The 21,101-nt window shown below is 35.7% G+C and overlaps 2 protein-coding genes across 5 annotated transcripts; one reads left to right on the forward strand and one right to left on the reverse strand.

The window, feature by feature from the left end:
- Positions 1-2,388: 2,388 nt before the first annotated feature.
- On the forward strand, positions 2,389-17,109 carry HDA15 (histone deacetylase 15). 4 transcript variants are annotated; one of them, XM_088210646.1, is made up of 18 exons: positions 2,389-2,504; positions 3,581-3,848; positions 3,936-4,124; positions 4,298-4,412; positions 5,765-5,841; positions 7,112-7,187; positions 7,270-7,334; positions 7,547-7,602; positions 8,696-8,819; positions 8,959-9,084; positions 9,225-9,275; positions 9,987-10,055; positions 11,123-11,231; positions 15,410-15,489; positions 15,771-15,853; positions 15,943-15,988; positions 16,295-16,466; positions 16,716-17,109. In XM_088210646.1, exons 2-18 carry the CDS (start codon positions 3,606-3,608, stop codon positions 16,841-16,843), a joined length of 1,809 nt encoding a protein of 602 aa, XP_088066772.1. In that variant the 5' UTR covers positions 2,389-2,504; positions 3,581-3,605; the 3' UTR covers positions 16,844-17,109. The 4 variants fall into 4 exon arrangements, 3 of the variants coding, with proteins under 3 accessions (XP_088066772.1, XP_088066773.1, XP_021905585.2); XR_015816060.1 differs by lacking the exon at positions 16,716-17,109 and having other exon boundaries at positions 15,410-15,493; XM_088210647.1 differs by lacking the exon at positions 9,987-10,055.
- A 480-nt stretch (positions 17,110-17,589) lies between these two features.
- On the reverse strand, positions 17,590-19,117 carry LOC110820529 (Duplicated homeodomain-like superfamily protein). The gene is made up of 2 exons (XM_088210648.1): positions 18,545-19,117; positions 17,590-18,197 (listed from the first exon to the last, which is right to left on the reverse strand). Exons 1-2 carry the CDS (start codon positions 18,985-18,987, stop codon positions 17,720-17,722), a joined length of 921 nt encoding a protein of 306 aa, XP_088066774.1. The 5' UTR covers positions 18,988-19,117; the 3' UTR covers positions 17,590-17,719.
- Between the last annotated feature and the right edge of the window lie 1,984 nt (positions 19,118-21,101).

The following is a 21,101-nucleotide window of genomic DNA, read 5'->3' on the forward strand; positions in this document are numbered from 1 at the left end:
GATGAGATGAGAACCAACTATCTACAAATTTGTCTAAGTGATGCAGTATAACGAAATTTGAGGGACCAAATTTCTTTAAAAAGTGGTGGATATTGTAATAGCCTAGATATGTAAGGGAGTAGGATGGACAGTTGGGATGGGATGGGTATAATCAACGATTAGGATGGGAAGTTGGGTGGGGTACAAAAAGGGCATCAGGGAGAGAGAGGAAAGAAAGAGGGAAAGAAGGGAATATAGGAAAACAGATAGTGGAGGAGAGTGAAAAGGGAGACAATTGCGAGAGGCGAGTGATCGGAAGTTTCTAAAATAGGTGAGGTTGCAGTAGATTTAGTGAGAGAGAAGAGTATGGAAGCAAAAGGTAAAAAGAATTTAGAGTTTCAAAACTGATTTATGGCAAGGTATCTTGAATTTTTGTATTGCAGGTTAACCTATGGTTACAGGTATAAGGAATATGGATTAAATAGATGTTTTGAGGTGGAATTGTGTTCGGAAGTAATAAACAGGGAAGAAGGCGATACATTCGTGAGCCGTAGAGAGATAGAGGAGTTCTAGTAGGCCAATACTTAGGGATTTCAGTGAGTACATAAGGAGGAGGATTAGAAAAGGTTAGAGGTGGAGTCAGCTAGGCTGTATGGGGAGAGAAGACTGCTAAGAATGAGCAAGACTGAGCAAATTGAAAGGTGAGGGAGACAGACAGAGATAAAGTCATATGTTGGCCGACACTTACTAGTTCAAGTGTGTGTTTTTAGGAGGCCTTTGGTCGATACTTAGGGATTTTGGGGTGGTGCCAATGTGATGAGAATGCACGTCTATGTGTGTGTGTGTGTGTTTGAGGCCACTACGTGGTCGATGGGTGCCTGGGCGTTTGTTGGTGCACAGGGTTCCGATAGGGTGAAGAGGCACGTCATATGCATGTGGCCACTCAGTGGTCGAGATGTGGTTAGGGTGAAGCAGGTGCTGGTGTGTGGAGGTGCCAGTAGAGTGAAAAAGCACGGCTGTGTGAGTGTGGCCCTTAAGGGGCCGATATGTGTTTGGGTGAAGGCGTCTATTATTGTGGTGAAACAATGGATGCGGCATAGGTGTGTGTGGGTGGCCTTCAAGGGTCATTATTTTCACAAAGAGGTGCAATGTAAAGCGAGTGGTTTGAATGTGGGAAAAAAGAAAGATACGGTTGAGTTTGGTCATGTTGAGTGGTGGTACTTGTGGGGTTGTTAGTTGTTTGGGTTGTTATAATATTTGGTGTGGCAATATTGCCAAATATGTTAGATGGGTTTGTGTTCTATATTTAAGAGTCGATAGGCCCCATAGTGGAGTATTAGGTTAGAATAAGAGGGGTGTTGGGTTATGTCGACCAGTTGCAAGAGACAAGGTCAAAGACAATAGGTAGCAAATGGGAATAAGTGTGAATGTGAGAGAAGCATGGGTGGAGAGGACGTGTAGTGAGTAAGAAGGAAGAAAAAGGGATCGTAGAATAAAATGTTAGGAAATGAGTCTAACTAATTGTCATACTTTAGTTTTAAATTCTAAATTATTCTTATTGAGTTATGTATACTCATTACCTTCATTTTCAGATGCAGTACAACAAGAATCAAAACCAGAATACTTAGCCACAGAACTTCATACTTAAGGGAGATAGAATAGTAGTATTAAAATTGATATGAAGTGTTACAATTAACTGCGCTAAAATGATAGTTGACTCTCATGTGTTTTCTTGTATTCGTTAGATTGATTTTGACTAAATGTTGTATATCTTATAAAGAATTGTATCTGCCTTATAGCAAGAATTTTAACAGCATTGATTGAATTTTTTTCGATACAATGCATTGATGTAGGATAGTAGAATATATTATTCTCGTTTCGTATGACAAAAAAGTGGTTCATCACAATGAAAGTATAAGAATTAATGAATTTTTTAAATAACAATAGAGTAACTATAATATGTGAATTTCATTTCACATGTTTAGAATAAATACCAAAAAATGTAAAATTTATTATCAAATTCGGTATTAGTTAAACTAAAATATTCTACAAATTATGTTAGAAGAAAATAAAATATTAATCTCATACATAATATCATGTAGCATTAAAATAATGTATTTTATATTCGAATAAAAGATTACAATATTATTTTAAAAATTATATAATGTCAATGTTATATTATATTAAAAACTACATTTATATCAAATTCTATATAATATTAATGTTTACCATTTTATAAATACAATTCGTTAATTTATAAATAAATGTAAATTACATTGGATGAATATATATATATATATATAGATATTCTAAACATAATTTCAATGCGTCAATGTAGGATGTATTTGCAGTTTCCGAGAAATTTAAGGGTAACAATAAAACATACGTAAAAGTAAAAGGATGTAAATGCAAAAAAGAAACCAGACTTTCGCAACTCCATTACTATAATAACAATTTACAGATTTTGGTTCTCCCTCAATTTTACCAAGTTTTCTTCGCCTGACCCTCCGATTTTCCCTATCCAGGTAAGATAATCACAATCTAAAATTTTTACTTATTTTCATTTTCGACCTTATACATCTCCATTTTCTCCCGATTCATCTCCGAAATTTCTTCATTTTGTTCTCACGGAAACAATGTTCATGCGTGTATACAAGTAGAAACATGAATTTCTATGCATGCTAGGGTTTTGTCGATCAAATCGAATTACGGGAGTGAGCTAATGACCTAGCGAGAGCTATAGACTGTAGTGGAACTTTAAAGTTTTACTTCCCCCTTTAAGTGATTCCAAGTTTTCAGACGTCACAAAAGTTTGTCGGTTATGGTTGGTAACAAGCGTTCGGTTCTTGGACATTTGGTTTGAAGAGTATCGTTGAACTGTAAATTTTATAGGTGGCTATTCCGAGTTATGTTAGCTTTATGAAACCTTATTTATGTGGTAGGCATGTGTTCTAAAGAAACCTTGAAAGTGAACAGGAGTTTTATTTGAAGAGAACTTACATTATAATTTGCTCAAAACAGAACAGCATGGGAAAGAAAGAAAAAAAAAAAAACTTCCAGTGTTGTTGAAAATGATGAAGTCTAAAATCTTATTTACCCATGGGTGAGATTCTTAGTTTCCTCAGACATCATGAAGTTTGTGGGTTTATGGTTAGCAACAACCTTTTGATTCTTGGACATTAGGTTTGAACATTGCCATCAAATTAATTTTGTACGTTAATATTCATGTTAATTTTGTTGACGTGGTAGGCACGTGCTCTGAAGGAACCTTGAAAATGAACAGGAGTTTATTTGCACAGAACTTCTATTATAATTTGTTCAAAACAGAATAGCGTGGAAAAGAAAGAAAGAAAGAAAGAAACCTTTTTGTAATGTTGAAAATGATCAGGTTTAAAAGGCAAAAAAGGATATATTGGTTCTTAAAATTTGTTGACTAAGGATACTGCTAGAGAGATTACATCCGAAAAGTGAATGAAGTGTTATAGTGACACTAACAATTTTGTTCGTTCGTTTGTTTTTTTTTTTTTTTTGGTTGTTTTCGCCTTTACTTAGACATCATTTACTGATCATTTGAATGCTGAACAAGGAATTGTTTTGGCAGAGTATATGTGAATTTTGAACAAAATATGGTTTCTGAAACCCTTGAAGTGAGTGGTGTGACAAATGGAGAGGCTGAAAACAATCTTCAGAAACAGAGTCATGAAATCTCATGCCAAGGATTTAAAAGAAGACGGGGAAAGTTGATGTCCAATGAAACCAGGGCCACTCATTCGTGTAATGGAAATTCTAGTGAAGAATGTAGACCAGGAATATCTAGCAGGGATATGAGTGATCATGAGGAACCTAACGAGCAGCATGATTTTTTTCCTGTAAGCTTAACACTTTGATGAGTTACCAAACTCAAGATTGCAATTTATGAAATCTGAAATTGCATTTATTCTGTTTCCTCTTTGCAGAAAAAGGCAAGGATTTCAAGAGAAATTATTTTTCAAGATTCCAACCATGATGAAGACCCCTTTTACGATGATGATGATGACGATGACAATGACAGTGACTGGGAGCCTGTTCAGAAGCATGTGGAAATTGCAAAGTGGTTTTGCACCAATTGTACAATGCTCAACCTTGATGATGTTGTACATTGTGATGTATGTTTATATAATTTTGTGATGCTGTCTGACTTCAAGTAACTAACCCGTTACTTTTTCCTTTGGTTTTTTCCTATTGTATGCTTTCTAGCATAATTCTGGGCTTGCAGTCATGTCTATTTAAAACAATTTCTTTACACTCTCGACGATTTTCTGGATTTGTATTCATGCAGATTTGTGGGGAACATAAAGAATCTGGTATCCTGAGGCATGGATATTTTGCATCACCATTTTTACAAGATGCACAACTTAGTCAGGTTGAATTGGAACTTGACGGGAAATACAAAGGTGATTAAATCTGATTAGCGGGTGTTTTTGTTGGGCATGATTGCCCTTGGCTTACAAAACCTTCTGTTAGAATATATTTTGTGTAAGGTTCTTCGTTTCATTGCCAAACCTGAATACCTTGTGTTGGTTCTCTCTCTCTCTCTCTCTTCTAATTTCACTTTTCTTTTCGCAGGGTGATAATAACTGATGAAACCAAAATTTCATCAAGTTTATTACTGTTAGGTTAAAAATGGATGTAGAATCAAAGTTGAAACCTATTAGGATTTACCATTATGTATTTTTTCCAATAAAATAATGCTGTAATGGAGAGATTACAAAATTGTAAAATAGTTGCTGTAGTATCACTGTCAAGCAACCTTTACGTAACTTTAGCAAATCAATTATCCTTGGACAATGATCACAGTCATACTTAGGAATTCTCTCTTTGTTATTTTTCTCCTTTTCCTGAAAGATCACTCTTACCATCAACTGCATCCTTGCTAGTACTCAAACTATTACTCTTTCCATTGTGTGTTAAGTTTAAATGAAATTTAGCATGATATTTGGAGTGCTTTCTTGAAACTCATGGCGTCTAGGCTTCCACCAGTAAACTACAATCCTTGAAGGATATCAAAGAATTCTAGACTATGAAATGATTTGGGTTGGGTTATTGTTAGCACTCTGAAGGATGAGATGTGAGCATGGAAGCATTCAAGGGGATAACCAATCCTTAAGTCTTATCCCTTTGCCTACCTTTTGGGCAAATTGGAAGGAGAGAAATGGGAGGGCTTTTGAAGGGATTGAATTTTCTTTTAATAGATTTATTGGTTCCAGGCTCTAAATCTTTTGTTAAAGAGTCAACCAGTGTATTCTAGTGAGGATCCTAGGGAGCTTATAGATAATTTACTAAAAATGTAAACATTTTTGTATATGGGTTGCACCACATTGGTCCTATATTAATAAACTTTTTTCTTCTTTAAGAAAAAGAATATGAAATGATTTGGGTAACATTTTCAATTAAATTGCTGAGGTCCCAAATTCTTTTCAATCGTTGAAAAGAAACAGTATTTTACTCTAATTACTTAGTAATTTAATTTTAATACCTAAAATTTGCAATATGTTTTAGAGGCTCCTCTGACCACTGGAATTTTGGTCTCCAGCTTTGGTTTGTATGGTCCGTTGTACCCCTAGACCATACATTGACAATGCAGTTCCAACATTTTGAATGAAGTGTTGGTGGTGGTAACATTTTTTGCTTTGTCATGTGTTGTGTGGTGATGGTAAAGCGCATTCTCCATGGTACCTGCAGAAGCAGTTTGCCTCTTATCTTCATTTGTATTATGTTCCTTACAATTTTCTTTTTCGCTATGTAGAATTTCACTCAAGAAATTCAGCTTCAGGCTGTTCCACTGCAATAGGTTTTGATGAGAGAATGTTACTACACTCAGAAGTATGTCTTTTCTTCATAGTTTCTTAGAATTTTTGCTTCTGAGTTGGGGTTTTTCTACCCATGTTTTCGGAAATTTATTTATTTGTAGTTCTACTGTTGCACATGGAATGGTTTTCTGTGGACACTAAGTGTTTCTAAGTAATAGTAAGTTATTGTGACCAAAGGCTTGTCAACATGCTATGGAAATTTACATTTGAATCCTTTACTTTTTTGGTCAGCCAATTTGTTATCCATTAGTTGATTACTGGTAGACAGTAAATATTACCACTTTTGTCAATGCAAATTAGATGCATCAGGCTTCATGATTCATGGGTTATCCATGATGTAGAATTGATGAAATAGCCATAGAAAAAGGCATACAGGATTATTCTGATTATCTGACTTACATTTTTGGTTATCATTAACATCTGAGAAATAGTTTAATTGAGTGACTGTGGTAAAAGCTTTACTTTATAGGGCATGGTTAGGGCTCTATATTATATATTTTTGAGGTGCCGATCAATAAGCTGGATATGTCCTGAGCATGTAAACACAATCCCGTGAAGAAGGTCCATTGTAATTATGGACACAAATTAATGGTTGAATAATAGAGGGTGAGGCTCTCAAGGACCAAGACATTGATCACCGTACAATTTGAAATAATTAACTGATTATTCTAAAAGGGCCAACCCACATTTGGATAAGAAAAGCCATCAAATCCACAAACTCAACAACCTCTCAATCAATTGAGGTTCTAGAGAGCTGAATATTCCAAGCAACGGGGTTTGCAGAGTCAAATTCCACTCAGTCATAAACTTTCACTTGTTTCTCAAAAAACCACAAGCTGAAGTGAGTCCTCAAAAATCTATCTGCCCACCACCAAACTTTCCTGAAAGCTTAAGCTTATAAGAAATAACTGAACTTTACTCTTTTTGTAATTCTAAAAGCATATGCCACGTCACCATTTTGCATATAATTTTAGTAATTCCATACTAATTCTGTAGGTATGCTCATGATATAGCGTGGATGTTGGCATGCTCTCAATTCTTTTTCAATCAGATTCTAAAATTTATTGATTGTAACAGCCAAAGCAATAGTTCTGTTATAAACCTCTGTAGCTTCTTTAATATGCAGCACATTCACAATTTGATTTTTGATTTGCTGTAAATGTTTTTCAAATTTCAGCTTGTATTGTTTCTATCTGTCTTGTTTTGTAATGTTATTTTGGAGAGGGCTTGTAGGAATTGCTGTCTAGGACTCAAATAATACTGATGTTTGCATGCTGGAGCAGGTTGAAATGAAGTCACGACCACATCCAGAAAGACCTGATCGCCTTCGAGTTATTGCTGCTAGCCTTGCTACTGCTGGTATTTATCCTTTGCCCATTGAATAATGCACTTTATTTTTTGATAGACTACTTATGCATTTGGCATTATGGAATCTTGGCAGGTATATTTCCAGGAAGATGCTATCCTGTTTCTGCTAGGGAAATCACACAAGAAGAGCTTAGGATGGTGCATGACTACTCTTTAATATTTAAGACTGCTATTATGCTGTAGCAATGTTATCTCTCGCACTTTTTAAGAGATTAATTATTGACTTGTGTCTCCCCGAGCCTTTTTATGCTTCAAAATATTTTGATCAAAAAGTTATTTTGTAGTTAATAAGAAAATTTAAATAGTCATTTTCAGGTTCATTCAAAAAGTCATTTTTCCAAAATTTTCAGGTTCATTCTGTAGAGCATGTTGAAGCTGTAGAAATCACAGGTCAACTTCATTCTAGGTATAAATCTACCCTTCTCTATACTATGAGGATTTTGACAGACTTAGAGATAGATGGTTTCTGACTTTTGGTCTTCTGATTATGGGTCATCCTCTCTATTCTATGGAGGATTTTGTGAATCTTGTTGACATTTTGTTAGAAGTTTAAATATTTTGTATACAGGTTGGCACCCCCTTGGTGCATATCAATATATTATACTTTTTATTTATAAAAAAAATCTACCCCTCTCTTTGTCACCCGCTGTTGTTGCCTAAATCAGGCATTTACAGCTGGAATCCTCTCGGTGAAGCAGTATTATTAAGGAAATTTCTTCCAGAGCATTATGCTTTTTTGTGGGGTGGGGGAGCTGGAAGTTTTATTCACCCATGCCATCACCCATCACCTATGGACCTAAAGTAGCAGAACTTTTGCAGAGGCCCTTATATGGTGTTTCTTTTTCAGACATTTTGGTAGATTTGAAGGGCTAGGAATTTTAGAAGGCAAAGCCACCGAGCAGGGAATGGGGAAGGGGGAGCCTGGATGGTTAATAGTGAGGAGGGTCCTGAGGATCTTGTCACTAGTGCATACAACCATCTTAAGAGATTCGTTGTCACAGTAATGGATTCTAGTCTCTTGTTGTCGAGATTGCTTCTTTCCAGTCAAATAGTAGGAGACATGAACAGAAAGAGAAAGAGGAAAGGTAAAAGAATTAATGAAGATGAAAATTACACATTCTATATCTCATCATGAGAAGAAACGAGAATCTGAAGACAGAACTAGATCTTTATGTATGAAGTATCTTACTAATTTCACTAGTTCCTTTGTGGCTAGAGGGGTTTAGTTCTCTACTGGAAGTGGTCATATGTTGTTGCATTTACTTGCAAGGTGCGAATGAACCAAACGTAATTTTGATGCTTCTGTATGATACCAACTGCTTTCATATGTATGTTAAAATAGAAGTTTTGTTCCTGTTTGTTTTAATTCAATTTGGAGGCAGGGTCAAATCTCAACTTACCAACTAGGCACAACAACTCTGAAGAACTTATTAGTCTAAGTTGCTGGATCTTAATTTGCGATTGTAGATTATGTTTGATTGGTTACTTTCAATTGGCAGCTATTTCACTCCTGACACATATGCTAATGAGCATTCAGCACGTGCTGCTAGACTTGCAGCGGGCTTGTGTGCTGAGCTTGCTTCAGAAATTTTCTCAGGACGTGCCAAAAATGGTTTTGCTTTGGTAATGACTTTTTTTTAATAAAAAAAAGGGAAATTAGCATGCTTACAATTTTTCAGAGTAACAGGGTATTCTTTATGGATATGATTTTCATTTTCTTCTTTTCTCCTTTGATGTTGGTGTTTACAATTGGAATAATCAGGTACGGCCGCCTGGTCATCATGCTGGTGTCAGACAAGCTATGGGTTTTTGCCTCCACAATAATGCAGCAATTGCGGCATTAGCAGCTCAGATTGCTGGGGCAAAGAAGGTGCTCATTGTTGACTGGGTATGTTTTCATTCACATCTCTTGGTGCTTACACTTGTCTGCGCAACTGTACAGAGGATGATTGGTATCTGTGCCATAGTGATGCACATATCTTTGCAGTGCTTTAAGATCATATATCTCTTCTTCTTTTGTTATTGCAGGATGTTCATCATGGAAATGGCACTCAAGAAATTTTTGAGCAGAACAAATCGGTGAGCGAATGCATTATTGATTTCTTATGTGCATGAATTTCTAGGACTCACTGGTTCACTTGTCATTAATTTATAGCTTTGGTTTTCATATTAGTCTTTATATGTGTAATTACAATATTTTGTGTTTGTTACCTCACTTCCCATTGAGATCCTTGAGGTGGGAATTCAAATTCCAATCTGAGAAGTAGGAGCTGAAGTTCCAACATCAAGGAATTAAAGGTGGGGTGGGATAACTTAAACACGAGAAATTATGTTGCATTTATGTATATCAAGACTAATATGGAAATAAAAATGAGCGATTGATTAAAAAATGAATGGGAAATGAACAAAGTGGCCACTGATGATTACCCATTTCTGCGAGATGTTTCATAGGAGATGATGGAATGGCTATGGATGTGTTTTTACTATAATTGGCATTTGAAAGAGAAACTGAGACCCGTTGCTATGCACTGTGACAACTAGAAATGCTAAGCATTTGATGTGATAACTGCTTGGCAAAATATTTTTGGGTGTCTTAAATCAAGTCATGAATTGGATAAAGAAGAAATATTAGCATTTTAATTATGCATTAAGTATATCCTTCCCTCTTTCTTGCATTTTTATCAGAAAATATGTTATTTGTTGGTTTGCTTTGTTGCATTATGGTCAGAGAATATGTTGTTTATGGACCAGTTCCAAATCTTTAGCACTGATATGGATATACATACGTAGGTGTTGTATATATCCTTGCATAGACATGAGCATGGAAGGTTCTATCCTGGTACTGGAGCTGTTGATGAGGTAGTTGATTAATTCTGTCCTTTTTTTAGTAATTGAATGAGCTGATGCTTTTAGCCAACTTAACTTGGTCAATGTGCCAGTTCTTGTTTCTCTGCCTTAGAGCTGTAGATGATTGGCTTCAAAGATGTGTATTTGTCTCTTTGTATGGTCTTCTTTCATCAGGATACATGACACAAATTTATTCTTCAAGTTTTTTCGTTAATTAACTGAATATTGCAACATAACAGCAAATTAAAAAATGGAAAACTAAGATATGGATGAGCCCCCGTTTTGGTACCTCTACATATTTAATGCAATTATTGAAAAAGTTAAAATAGACTGGACCAAAATTGATGTTTCACACAAGTTTCTTTTTGGTGTTAATAAGGGAGAGCTTGTTACTAGCAATGCGATGGACAGTAAATGTAGACAAATAAAAACTATAATTTAGTTAAGCACATAAACATTTCTAGATGCCAGTAGAAATGCTCTTGCAGCTGCTACAAGGTCTTTTTACCATATTATTGGTAATGCAAAGTTAGTTGCATGGTCAGGGGCATCTAAGTTAATTATCCTGGAAGTATAATTATAAAAGGCACTGATGGTTGTGGCTGCGCTCCTGAAAGATCATGTGTTTCCAATGAATGACTGTCAGGGTTGTATACTGTCTGTAAGTACAGCCTTCTCTATGTGGCCAAGAGCAGATTTAATTTCATCTGTAAATATATATGTGGGAAGCTTTAAGATGAAAAATATTAACATGGTTTTGTCAACTGATGTTTGTTCAACCCTCTATTAGACCGAAATTGATACTTGGGATATATGGATCTGTATTATTGGTCAGTATGCAAGCATGTCACACTATCAGTATCAGAAGTATACCTACCTTTACTCCACATGTTATTTAGTTGTGATTTATTTCTTATTAACTAATTTTAGTTGGTACTGGTATGCGATATGCAACTGCATTCCATATATGCCCTCTGTCATTGGTGATTTTGCTAGATCTTTTCAGATTGGTTTATATGTGGACAAGCAGTGTCTATGGTTTTCTGGTATTCCTCATTAATGTGTCTTCATTTATGTAGGTTGGTACAAAAGGTGCCGAAGGGTACTGTGTGAATGTTCCGTGGAGTCGGGGAGGAATTGGGGATAACGATTATATTTTTGCTTTTCAGCATGTTGTGCTTCCTATAGGTTAATATCTTTCCCACTGTGTCATCCTTACATCTTTTATTTATTTCAAAAAAGTTATTCTTACATCGTTTATCATTTTTTAAATAAAAAGTGTATATATTCACTGGCAGCAACAGCGTGCAACCCATATACAATATTTTACAAATCAATCAAAACATTTATAAGGTCCCCAAAATCCTCGCTAGAATACAAGGGATGACCCCTTAACAAAAAACTCAGTTGTCAAAGTTAGATTCAACGCCATCGAACGCCCTTCGATTCCTCTCTTTCCACATCACCTAGAAAGTAGCCAGCAGAATGAGTCTCACTCTCTCATCCCTGTGAATAGCACTCCAAGCACATAACTCCTCTTTTACAAATCCTGTTATGACCCAATCCAATCCCAGAGGACCATAAGCGAATCTCCACAATCTCTGAGCAAATGGGCACCATAAGAGAATATGATTACTGAATTCTGCTTCTCTCTTCCATAGGTAATGCATTCGCAAGAATCTTCCCCCTTTTAATAAGATCGTCTAATGTCAGAATGCACTCCAGAATCACCTCTCACGCAAAGAAAACAATTCTTGGAGGTGCTTTCTTTCCAAATCAGCCTAGTAGGAAAATTTCCATCCTTAGGCTCATCCCTATCAATATAATCATAATAACATTTCATCAAGAAAACACAAGAGGGATTTAATTTCTAACACGACCTATCTCTAATAAATTCATATACCTCCAAAACCTCTCAATCATTTGAATTTCTCTTCAAGCCTATCCACCAATCCCCGTTATCTCCTTGCCTACCATATAATCCTTTACTGTTGGCATCCCTGTCTAGGGCAGCAACATAAATATTTGGGAATGGATGCATAAAACACCCCTCTCCATCCAATCGTCTCTCTAAAAACTCACTCTATCTCCAAACCCCACTCTCCAGCTAATGCATTCGTGGAACTCTCCCTTCTTCAGGCTAATACTCATCAACAGGCCAATCCCATGCGAACCCCTTAAGAGTGTTGGAAAACCAGCCATGGCCATTCATCGTATGCCTTATCTCAATAATTCTCCTCCAAAGGATTCACTGTTCCATCATGAACCTCCAAAGTCATTTCCTTGCAGGTTATTTAATACTGTCAAAGATCGCAAACCCAAACCACCCTTCCTTAATGCTTGTTTCACCCTGTTCCATGCCACCAAGTGATATCTTCTCTTGTCAACTGTGTCACCCCAAAGGAAATTACATTAGATTCTTTCCAATCTTTTAGCCACACTAGGAAGCATTGTTGATAGGGACACCATATGAATAGGAATATTTGCAAGTGTGCTTTTTATTAGCATCAACCTCCCACCTTTAAAAAGTAAGCCCTCTCCAACCAGCCAATCTAGATTCGAACTTGTTCCCCATTGGATCCTAAGTTGATATCTCCTTAAACTTTGCACCTAAAGGCAGTTACAATTACTTATTAGGAAGATCCTCTTGCATCCTAGGATTCTAGTTTTGTTCTCTACCTCATTATCATCCCCCAATCATCACCAATTCAGATCTCGTCATGTTGATTTTGAGACCCAACACAACTGCAAAGCATATCAGTACACATGTGACATTGCGCAGGGTTCTCTTTCGATTTACAGAATAACAATATCATCAGCAAAGAGAAGATAAATCACTTCTACCTCTCCTCTCCCCTCTTGACACACCAACCCTTGAATAAGTCTACCTCCCTAGCTTTGGAAAGGAGTTTGTTTATGGCCTCCATAACCACTATGAATATCACCTTGTCTGAGTCCTCTAGAAGCTTTAAAAAAAAGCCAACGATCCTACACTACTTTTCACTGAAACCCAAGCTGTCCAACATATAGAAGAGGAAATTCCAGGTTACATGATCATAAGCCTTCTCCATGTCTAGGACGCTGCTCATCCCATTCTTCAAAAGTCCATCAACGACCTTGTTAGCAAATGAGGACTGCATCCAGAATCTATCTTCCACCTAAAAAGCATGCTAAGTGCCAACTCCTCATCCTATTACTTGAGATATTCTCTTAGCCAAGACTTTTGCAATGATCTTATACACCCACTAACCAAACTTATCGGCCTGAAATCTTTGATATTTGTTGCGCCTTCAATATTTGGAGTACGTACCAAGAAAGTGGATTTTAGACTCTTAACAAAGGAACCTGTATTATGGAATTCATTGAATAATTCAATCAACTCTCCTTTTATGGTCTTCCAATTGTTTTGAGAAAACTCATATTGAATCCATCTGGACCCCAGGCTTTATTACCTTTAATAGCTTGGATGATCAAAATAGAATATTATTAACGAGGAGCTTTACATAGGAGGAGATTCTTGAGGGCCTCTACGAGGAATTCTCAGTGTACAAAGCCTTAAAATGCGACATAATCTCCCCCCCCCCCTCAACTCCTTATTCCCTTTAACCACCCTATTCATCACCTCCAGCTCCTCCAAGTAATTTACTCTTCTGTAATAACTAGTCATACCATGGAAGAATTTTGTGTTTTTGTCCCATTCCTTGGTCCATTTTGCTCTGGCATTCTGTTTCCATTCCACTTCCTCCATGATCAATACATTGGTCAGTTCCAGCCAGATACTCTCCCTTCTCTTTAACTCCTCCCTCCACAGGCCCCACTCACGCTCCGAACTATCTAGTCTCTTCAACTCAGAGAATTGCTTGCTACATTTCCTCTTTGTTTCCCTTATCTCCTTACCCCACTCCTTTAATCTATCCTCAATCACAGCTAATTTCTTAGCATCCTGTAGCTTGCATTGCCTTGAACCTCAAACCCCTCCTACCAGCTTCTAATTTTATCGTTGAAACCCAGGACTTTCAACTGCCTATTGTCAAATCAGAACGGGTGGGGGCCTCATTGGATACAATTGATCTCCAGACTTATTGGGAAATGGTCTAAAACTTTACGTTGAAGGAGCTTTTGAGATAAGCCAAATGCTTGAGCTTGAAAACACGTGGAAACAATGAACCTGTCAATTCTAGAAAAAGAAGGGGAATCCCCCTAGAATTAGACCGGGTCCATCTTCCTCCACAAAGAGGTAGATCCATCAAGTTCAATCTACTCATAATTTCGAAAAAAATATCAGCGGACCGCTAAAACTGAAAGACTCTCCATTTTAGTTTTTTGGAGACGAATAACATCTGACTTTTGTCTGCCCATGCATCCCTTAATACTTATTCTTTCTTGTTTCCCCGTTCTGTCCCTTCACATTCCAAAAAATGATTTTATTAAACATGGCATCAAATTTGACTTCCCTTTTCCTGCCCTTCTCCCCCTTTTCTCCCCTATTGTAGTTGACAGAGGATTGGAGTCTCTTTAATTCTCTGTCCATCCCTACCCTACTCTTCTTTTCAAAGTTGATTTTCTGTATTATTCACTGAATTTTCTTTTTCCCTCCTCACTATGGTATTGAATAATTCCAGGAGTTTATCTCACTGTCAAAACTCATTCCCAGAATCTAACTAATCTTCTATGAATGGTTAAGGATTCATTTATTTTATTTTCCTCACATTCCTCCCCCTCCACACTGTAATAACTTACCATTTCTCTATCCTCACCGCCAATCTCCTCCATTTTCCTCTCCCTTATGCCATCAACATCACCTGCTGGGACAACCAATCCCTTCTTTCTGAACCGGTGATGTGTTCTCTTATATGCCAACCCCCTAAATTTATTTGTTGGCATTTACAAGAAACCTTTAAGCAATTTTAAGGTTAATTAGTTGCACAATTTTCAAGTTGTTATCAACTTAAATGGTTAAGCAAACACATAAACTGATTTCAAATATCATTTGTGCCATATTTTATTATATCTGCCATTATGCATGTACTTTTTTGTTAACTTAGATAGTGTTTTGTAGTTTTGTTGTTGAATGATGGGTATTTAAGAATGCTATAATTATTTTATCACACACCTTTTCTGATACTTCCAGTGATGGTAGGAAGGAATACTTGGCAGTATTCAGAACTATGATAGCATAGTTACTGACCGGAGTCCGGTAATTCTAGCTGTAAACCATATTTTTTGGTTTCTTGTTGGTAGTAGCTTTCTAATATCTTAATTAAATTATATAGCACAAATGCATTGTCACATTGTTAGTGCAATATTCTTTATCTGATTATATGTTTACATCTAGTTGGTGATCATTTCTCTACATCTGAATGCAGCTTCAGAGTTTGCTCCTGACTTTACCATCATATCAGCAGGGTTTGATGCTGCAAGGGGTGACCCTTTGGGATGCTGTGATGTAAGTATGTTTTCAGTAATCTAGAAAACTTTGTTAACATTTCTTTGTTGATCAAGGGACATAAACATTATTGCTGGAGCTAGTCCCTCCAGTGGCATTACTTTTGACTATCAAAATGTGCAACATTTTCTGACTACATAAAGAACTTGTATAGTTTTTTCGCTTATTATGTCTGGTAACTTGTGTTTTGTGATGGTTTAGTGGCACTTTCTTGTTCGAGATAGATATTAGAATTTTGATTCTTGATTTCATCTCCATTTCCTTTCCTGGTGCTCATGTAGGTAACTCCTGCTGGTTATGCACAGATGACACAAATGTTAACGGCTCTATCTGGTGGAAAATTACTTGTTATTCTTGAGGGCGGGTCTGTGATTTGCTGTTTTGGTGTTTGGACTTTACCATTGACCTTATCTTGAAATTCAATTATCACATTAATAACTTATTCTTTTGCAGCTACAACCTCCGTTCAATATCATCTTCTGCTGCAGCGGTGATTAAGGTTAGTGTTGTTTTGACTTCATATTGGCTATGCTTGTTACTAGGGGTTTCCACTTGTCAAATTTATGATTTAGCTGCCTTATTTATATACACAAGTTAAATTCTTCTATTGAATTCTAATATCATTTGTTAGATTTTAGTTGGTGGGTGCCTAGTCCGCATTGTATTTTTTCTATCATTTTCTTTTCTGTTTCTTTTTTTTCCATTAAAAATAATGTTGTTGGGCATTTAGCTCCTAAGATTCCATTCTGTGTTGTCTTGCATCTGGTTTGTAAATTCACTTTCTGATATCTATTTGGCAAAAAAGGTACTGCTTGGTGAAAGTCCTGGATATGAAGTTCAGAATAATCCGCCATCCAAAGCTGGCTTCCAAGCTGTTATGGATGTCCTCAAAATTCAGATTAGCTTCTGGCCTACTCTGGAATCAAGCTTAACGAGGTTGCAATCAGAATGGGGAGCATATTCTACTGAATACAAAAGTGAGGAACTTGTTTGCCAACTTCTCTCCTTGAAATGTTGATGGTTCAAATTTGATTCATCCTCTTGTTTTCTTTATCAAATTCTGGGGAAGAGAATTTTGTTAGAGGGTGGGATGGGTAAATTTGCAATAAGAAAATCTGATAATATTTTTCCCTTCTGCTTTACCCTCTTCTATTTTTTCTCCTCGAAGGCTCTTTCTCTGGATGCTTTCTTATAATATTTGTTTTGGCCCCTCTTTTTTTTGGCAGAGAAACAAATCAAAAAGAGGCTGCGACTTGAGGCTCCCATATGGGCACCAATATGGTGGAAATGGGGAAGGAAAAGATTTTTGTATCAGTTTCTTTGTGGCCGTCTTAGTGTGAAAAGGCAGTTTTGAATATCTGAGGAACTGTATTTTCTTTTGATCTTATCCGATCTTCAATTTTGCTCACCCTCACCCTTATATTCTGGTCACTGCGATGACTGCATTTTCCCACCACGGTCTGATGTTTAAATGGCATCGTGTATAATGGTGCAACAGACATGGATCTAGGCTGTGTAGTTTCTCCTCACCTGACTCCTGGGTGGTAGAATAGGCTTTTGCATATTTTGACTTGAGGAGGCTTGAAAATGAAATGCTAATATCCTCTTGTTTCTGGTTTACAGCATTGATGGCACAAATTTTTCTCCTCTTGTTCTTGGTTTACAGCATTGGTTTACAGAATTTAGAGGCCACAGCTTGGGCTAATATATAAAGAGATATATAGTGATTTGAGTTCGTATTTTTGTAGTTGAATTATATATCTATTTTAGGGAAGAAAAAGAACAGGGTCACTGTTTTGATTCTATTACGATTTAAAATTTGAGGGTTTCTTTTTTTGGTAGTTTTATTGACTGTTAGTTTTGTGGAAATTCTGCGCATCTTTTTTTTCAATATGAACACATAAAAAAGATGTAAGGTGAAATAATTTAAAATTTAAAGGCAAAAACTACAAGGTCCAAACTTGAAAAAACTACTGGTTTGATATAAAATATCAAAAAGGAGCACAAAACCACTCTTTATGAGGTAATAAAATTTAACTCTTTAAGTTTGTTTAGCTTTCATTGTAATTAAGTTTAAGAATAAATAAATAAAAACATAAATTACGAATTAGGTTTAAATTATCCACGATCATGAATAAATTAGTCTATTAACATTTACATTATCTCAAAATTTATTCAGACCCAAAAAAAAAAAGAAAAAAAATCACATGAACTAAAAAAAGAAACACAATTATTGGTGCATTGTGGGGGGTGGCATTGGATAAGCAACAGGGAGCAAGTATGGAGGACGATGGTGATGGTGATGGTGACGGTGGTGAGGAGGAGGAAGCATAACAGGAGTCCCAACAGCCGAAGCCATGTGAGGTGGAGCTGCAACCGGATGACCCACAGGCGCCGCCGCCCCGTACATGCCTAAACCAGCCATGTGCGGCTGAGCCCGGTGCTTCACTCCGGCCACTGACCCCATGGCTGGCGTAGCTGCGTTGACCTGTTGACCTGTAATTGGAGCTCGAGGAGCATCTTCATTATTGACACTGGTAATGTCATGGATGCTGGACCTCCTCCTATCTCTGTTCATTGAGTTTAAGCGAATGAAGTACTTTTGTGCATGGCTGGCTACTTGGGTTGGAGTTCTTGATATAACAAAGTTCCTTGATATGCTTCTCCAATCTCCTTTCCCAAATTTGTCCAGACCCAGAAGAAATAACCTGCAAATTTCTTTGTTAGTTGCTTAAAGTAATTAAAAAAAAAAAAAAAACCCATTTCTTAGTTTCAAATTTTTAAATAAAAAAAAACCCAATTCTTATTTTCAAAATTTGAAAAAAAAAAAAAAAAAAAAAAAAAAACCCAATTGCTAAATTCAAAATTTTAAGCCTTGGCTTTTAGTTGGGTGGAGACTTAAAAATGGCTTCTTTTGTAATAACATACAAGAATCTATTCCTTTACCATCACAACTCAGTTTCTAACTCATGTATATATACATATGTGTGTGAGTATAAGATAAAAAGGAAGTTTTATGTTTTCTGAATCACAAAATAAAGTAGAAAAAATGAACCTATGCTCTTCTTCCGTCCATGGAATCCCTTTCCTCCTCTCCTGGTCAGACCTTGAACCTCCTTTCCCTCCATGTCCACTACTACTTGACTCATGACCACTACTACTCACTCCTGAAAACCCACTTCCATAGCCACAATTCACTCTCTTATCAGAACCAAGAGCCTGTACACCGTGAAAATCCTTGGTTGAAGATGATGGTAAATCTTGATGATCTCCAACATAGCTGGGAACTGGAACTTGACCAACTTCTATTGCATTCACATCCTCTACTAAAGCCTGGAAGTGTTGCTTCAACTCTTGGATGTTCTTGGTTGGAACTATGGCAGCTATTTTTTCCCATGTTTCGTCTTTCGAGTCGTCTTCTTCTTCGGTCCAGTGCATGGCAATGGCATTCTCGAAAGCTTTCTCTTCTTCTCTGCTCCAAGAAACAGCACTTGCCATGGTCTAGATTTTCTTGTTGCTGGTTCTGAGAAACAGTTAAAATAGAAACTTTCTATATTATAACACAGAGCATGAGCTTGTTATAGTGAAGTATTGGGTGAATATGGGTAATGAAGGAGGACCACAGGGTTAGGGATGGGCAAATATGTAGCATGTAGATACAAAAAGTTTGGAAAGGGACTTGAAGGTTCTTTTTTTTTTTTCTCATTGATTTTTTAAAATCATAGAGGATGCAAGTGATGGGATATGAGGCCCAGAGAATCTTGAAACTTTTACCATCTATGCCCACTCACTCATATATATATATATATATATATATCTCACTCATGTATATATAATCTCATTTGACTAATTAATCTTAATTTATTGGTTCTTAAAATTAATATAATACTAATATTTAGTGAGAATATATCAAACTTTTACTATCTATACCCGCTCACTCACATATATATATATGCGTGTGTATAATCTCATTCAACAAATTAGTCTTAAGTCGTTGGTTCTTAGAATTAACGTAATAATAATATTTAGTGAGACTATAATAACTGAACCATCTTAAATTAAATATTCCGTCATAAATATTTATTTTTATATTTTATTTGGTTAAAATTTATTTTATCTATATTTACTTTTAGGTTATAGTTTATTTAATATATAAAAATTTATTTTTATATTTAAATTTACAATGATAGATTTAACTTTAAACTAACATTTTTACTTGAACATATAATTCATTTGTGTTTCCCATTTTTTTAAAATTAGATTATTATGTGAGTCTTTTAAAAATATTATAATGTTTTAAGAAGTTAAAAAAGTACTCTCAAATCATGACTGATTTTAAATAAATTTAAAAGGCGTTAAAATATAATATAATATATATTAGAAATTTTCTTATTATTTATAAGTTGAAAACAACTCCTGCAAAAAATGGACCTTTCAACAGAAAATGGAGTCTTGCCTACCCCCTTTTCTAAAACTGCGTCGTTTCTGCATTTTTATGGGGAGTGAGATGCACGCACTTTCGAAGGACGTGAAGGAACCTTTTCTTCTTATTTGTATTTTTTATTTTTATTATTATTTATTTTCCTAATTATACGTGGCTAATTCTCCTTTACTACTTTATAAATAAATCTTGCCTCACATTTTTCCAAAATAAATAAATAAATAAAAATGTTTTATTGTATTTTTTAATTTTTCTTTTTAAAGTGTTTGAAAATAATTAGGTGTACGGATTAACTGTCAGTGTATCAACTTTCTGCTTCACGTAAAAGTTGGTTATTTCCATGCAGATTTTTAAACGAGCAGTAATTCAATGCTATTTAATTTTTAAGGTATTTTTTTTAATCATTTTCCGGTTGTTAAAAATAATAATTATTATTTTTATTTTAATCATTTAATTGAATAATATTTTTAAATAAAAAAATTTAAAGCTGACAATTAAAAACTAAGAATACTTTTATAATTTTTTTTAAAATAAAAATAACCTCAAATGTATCATATGCTAAAAAAAGATTTAATCTAATGATTTTCAGAAAGAAAATGTAATATACATAATTGAGTAGAAAAGAAAAGAAAAAATAAAAAGAAATTATATACATAATTAATTATAAATGAAAAAAAAAAGAAAAGAAAACAAGGCTGCGGGAGACTTAAAACGTCAAATATATAGATGTATATGTATATATATGTAAGAAAATAGCATAAAAAAAAGGGATAAAGAAGAAAAAATAGATAGAGAAGAGAGAGGGCGAAACGACATCGGGCCGAGAGAATGTAGTGAGGGAAGGAGCCTAAGCCGCCTGAGGAGGAGGAGTGAGCGGCAGTCGCGAAGGTGGGATGCGGTGAAAGGGGAGACGTAGCGGGAAGAAGAGGAAGAAGAAAAGAAAAAGAAAGAAGAAGAAGAGAAGAAGAAGGAGAAGAATCATGGTGGGGTAGAGAGAGAAAGAGGAGAGAGAGAAGAAAAAGGAAGAAGAAGAAAAAAGGAAAAAGAAGGAAGAAAGAAAAAAAAAAGAAGATGCTACGGAAAAAGAGGAAGAAGAAGGAAGGAAAAAGGAAGAAGAAAAGAAAAAAAAAAGAAAGAAAGAAAAAAGGAGAAAAAAACAATTAATTAAGAA

This window comes from Carica papaya, chromosome 9, assembly GCF_054855325.1.
Source record: "Carica papaya isolate Zhongbai chromosome 9, ASM5485532v1, whole genome shotgun sequence".
NCBI classification, from domain to species: domain Eukaryota; kingdom Viridiplantae; phylum Streptophyta; class Magnoliopsida; order Brassicales; family Caricaceae; genus Carica; species Carica papaya.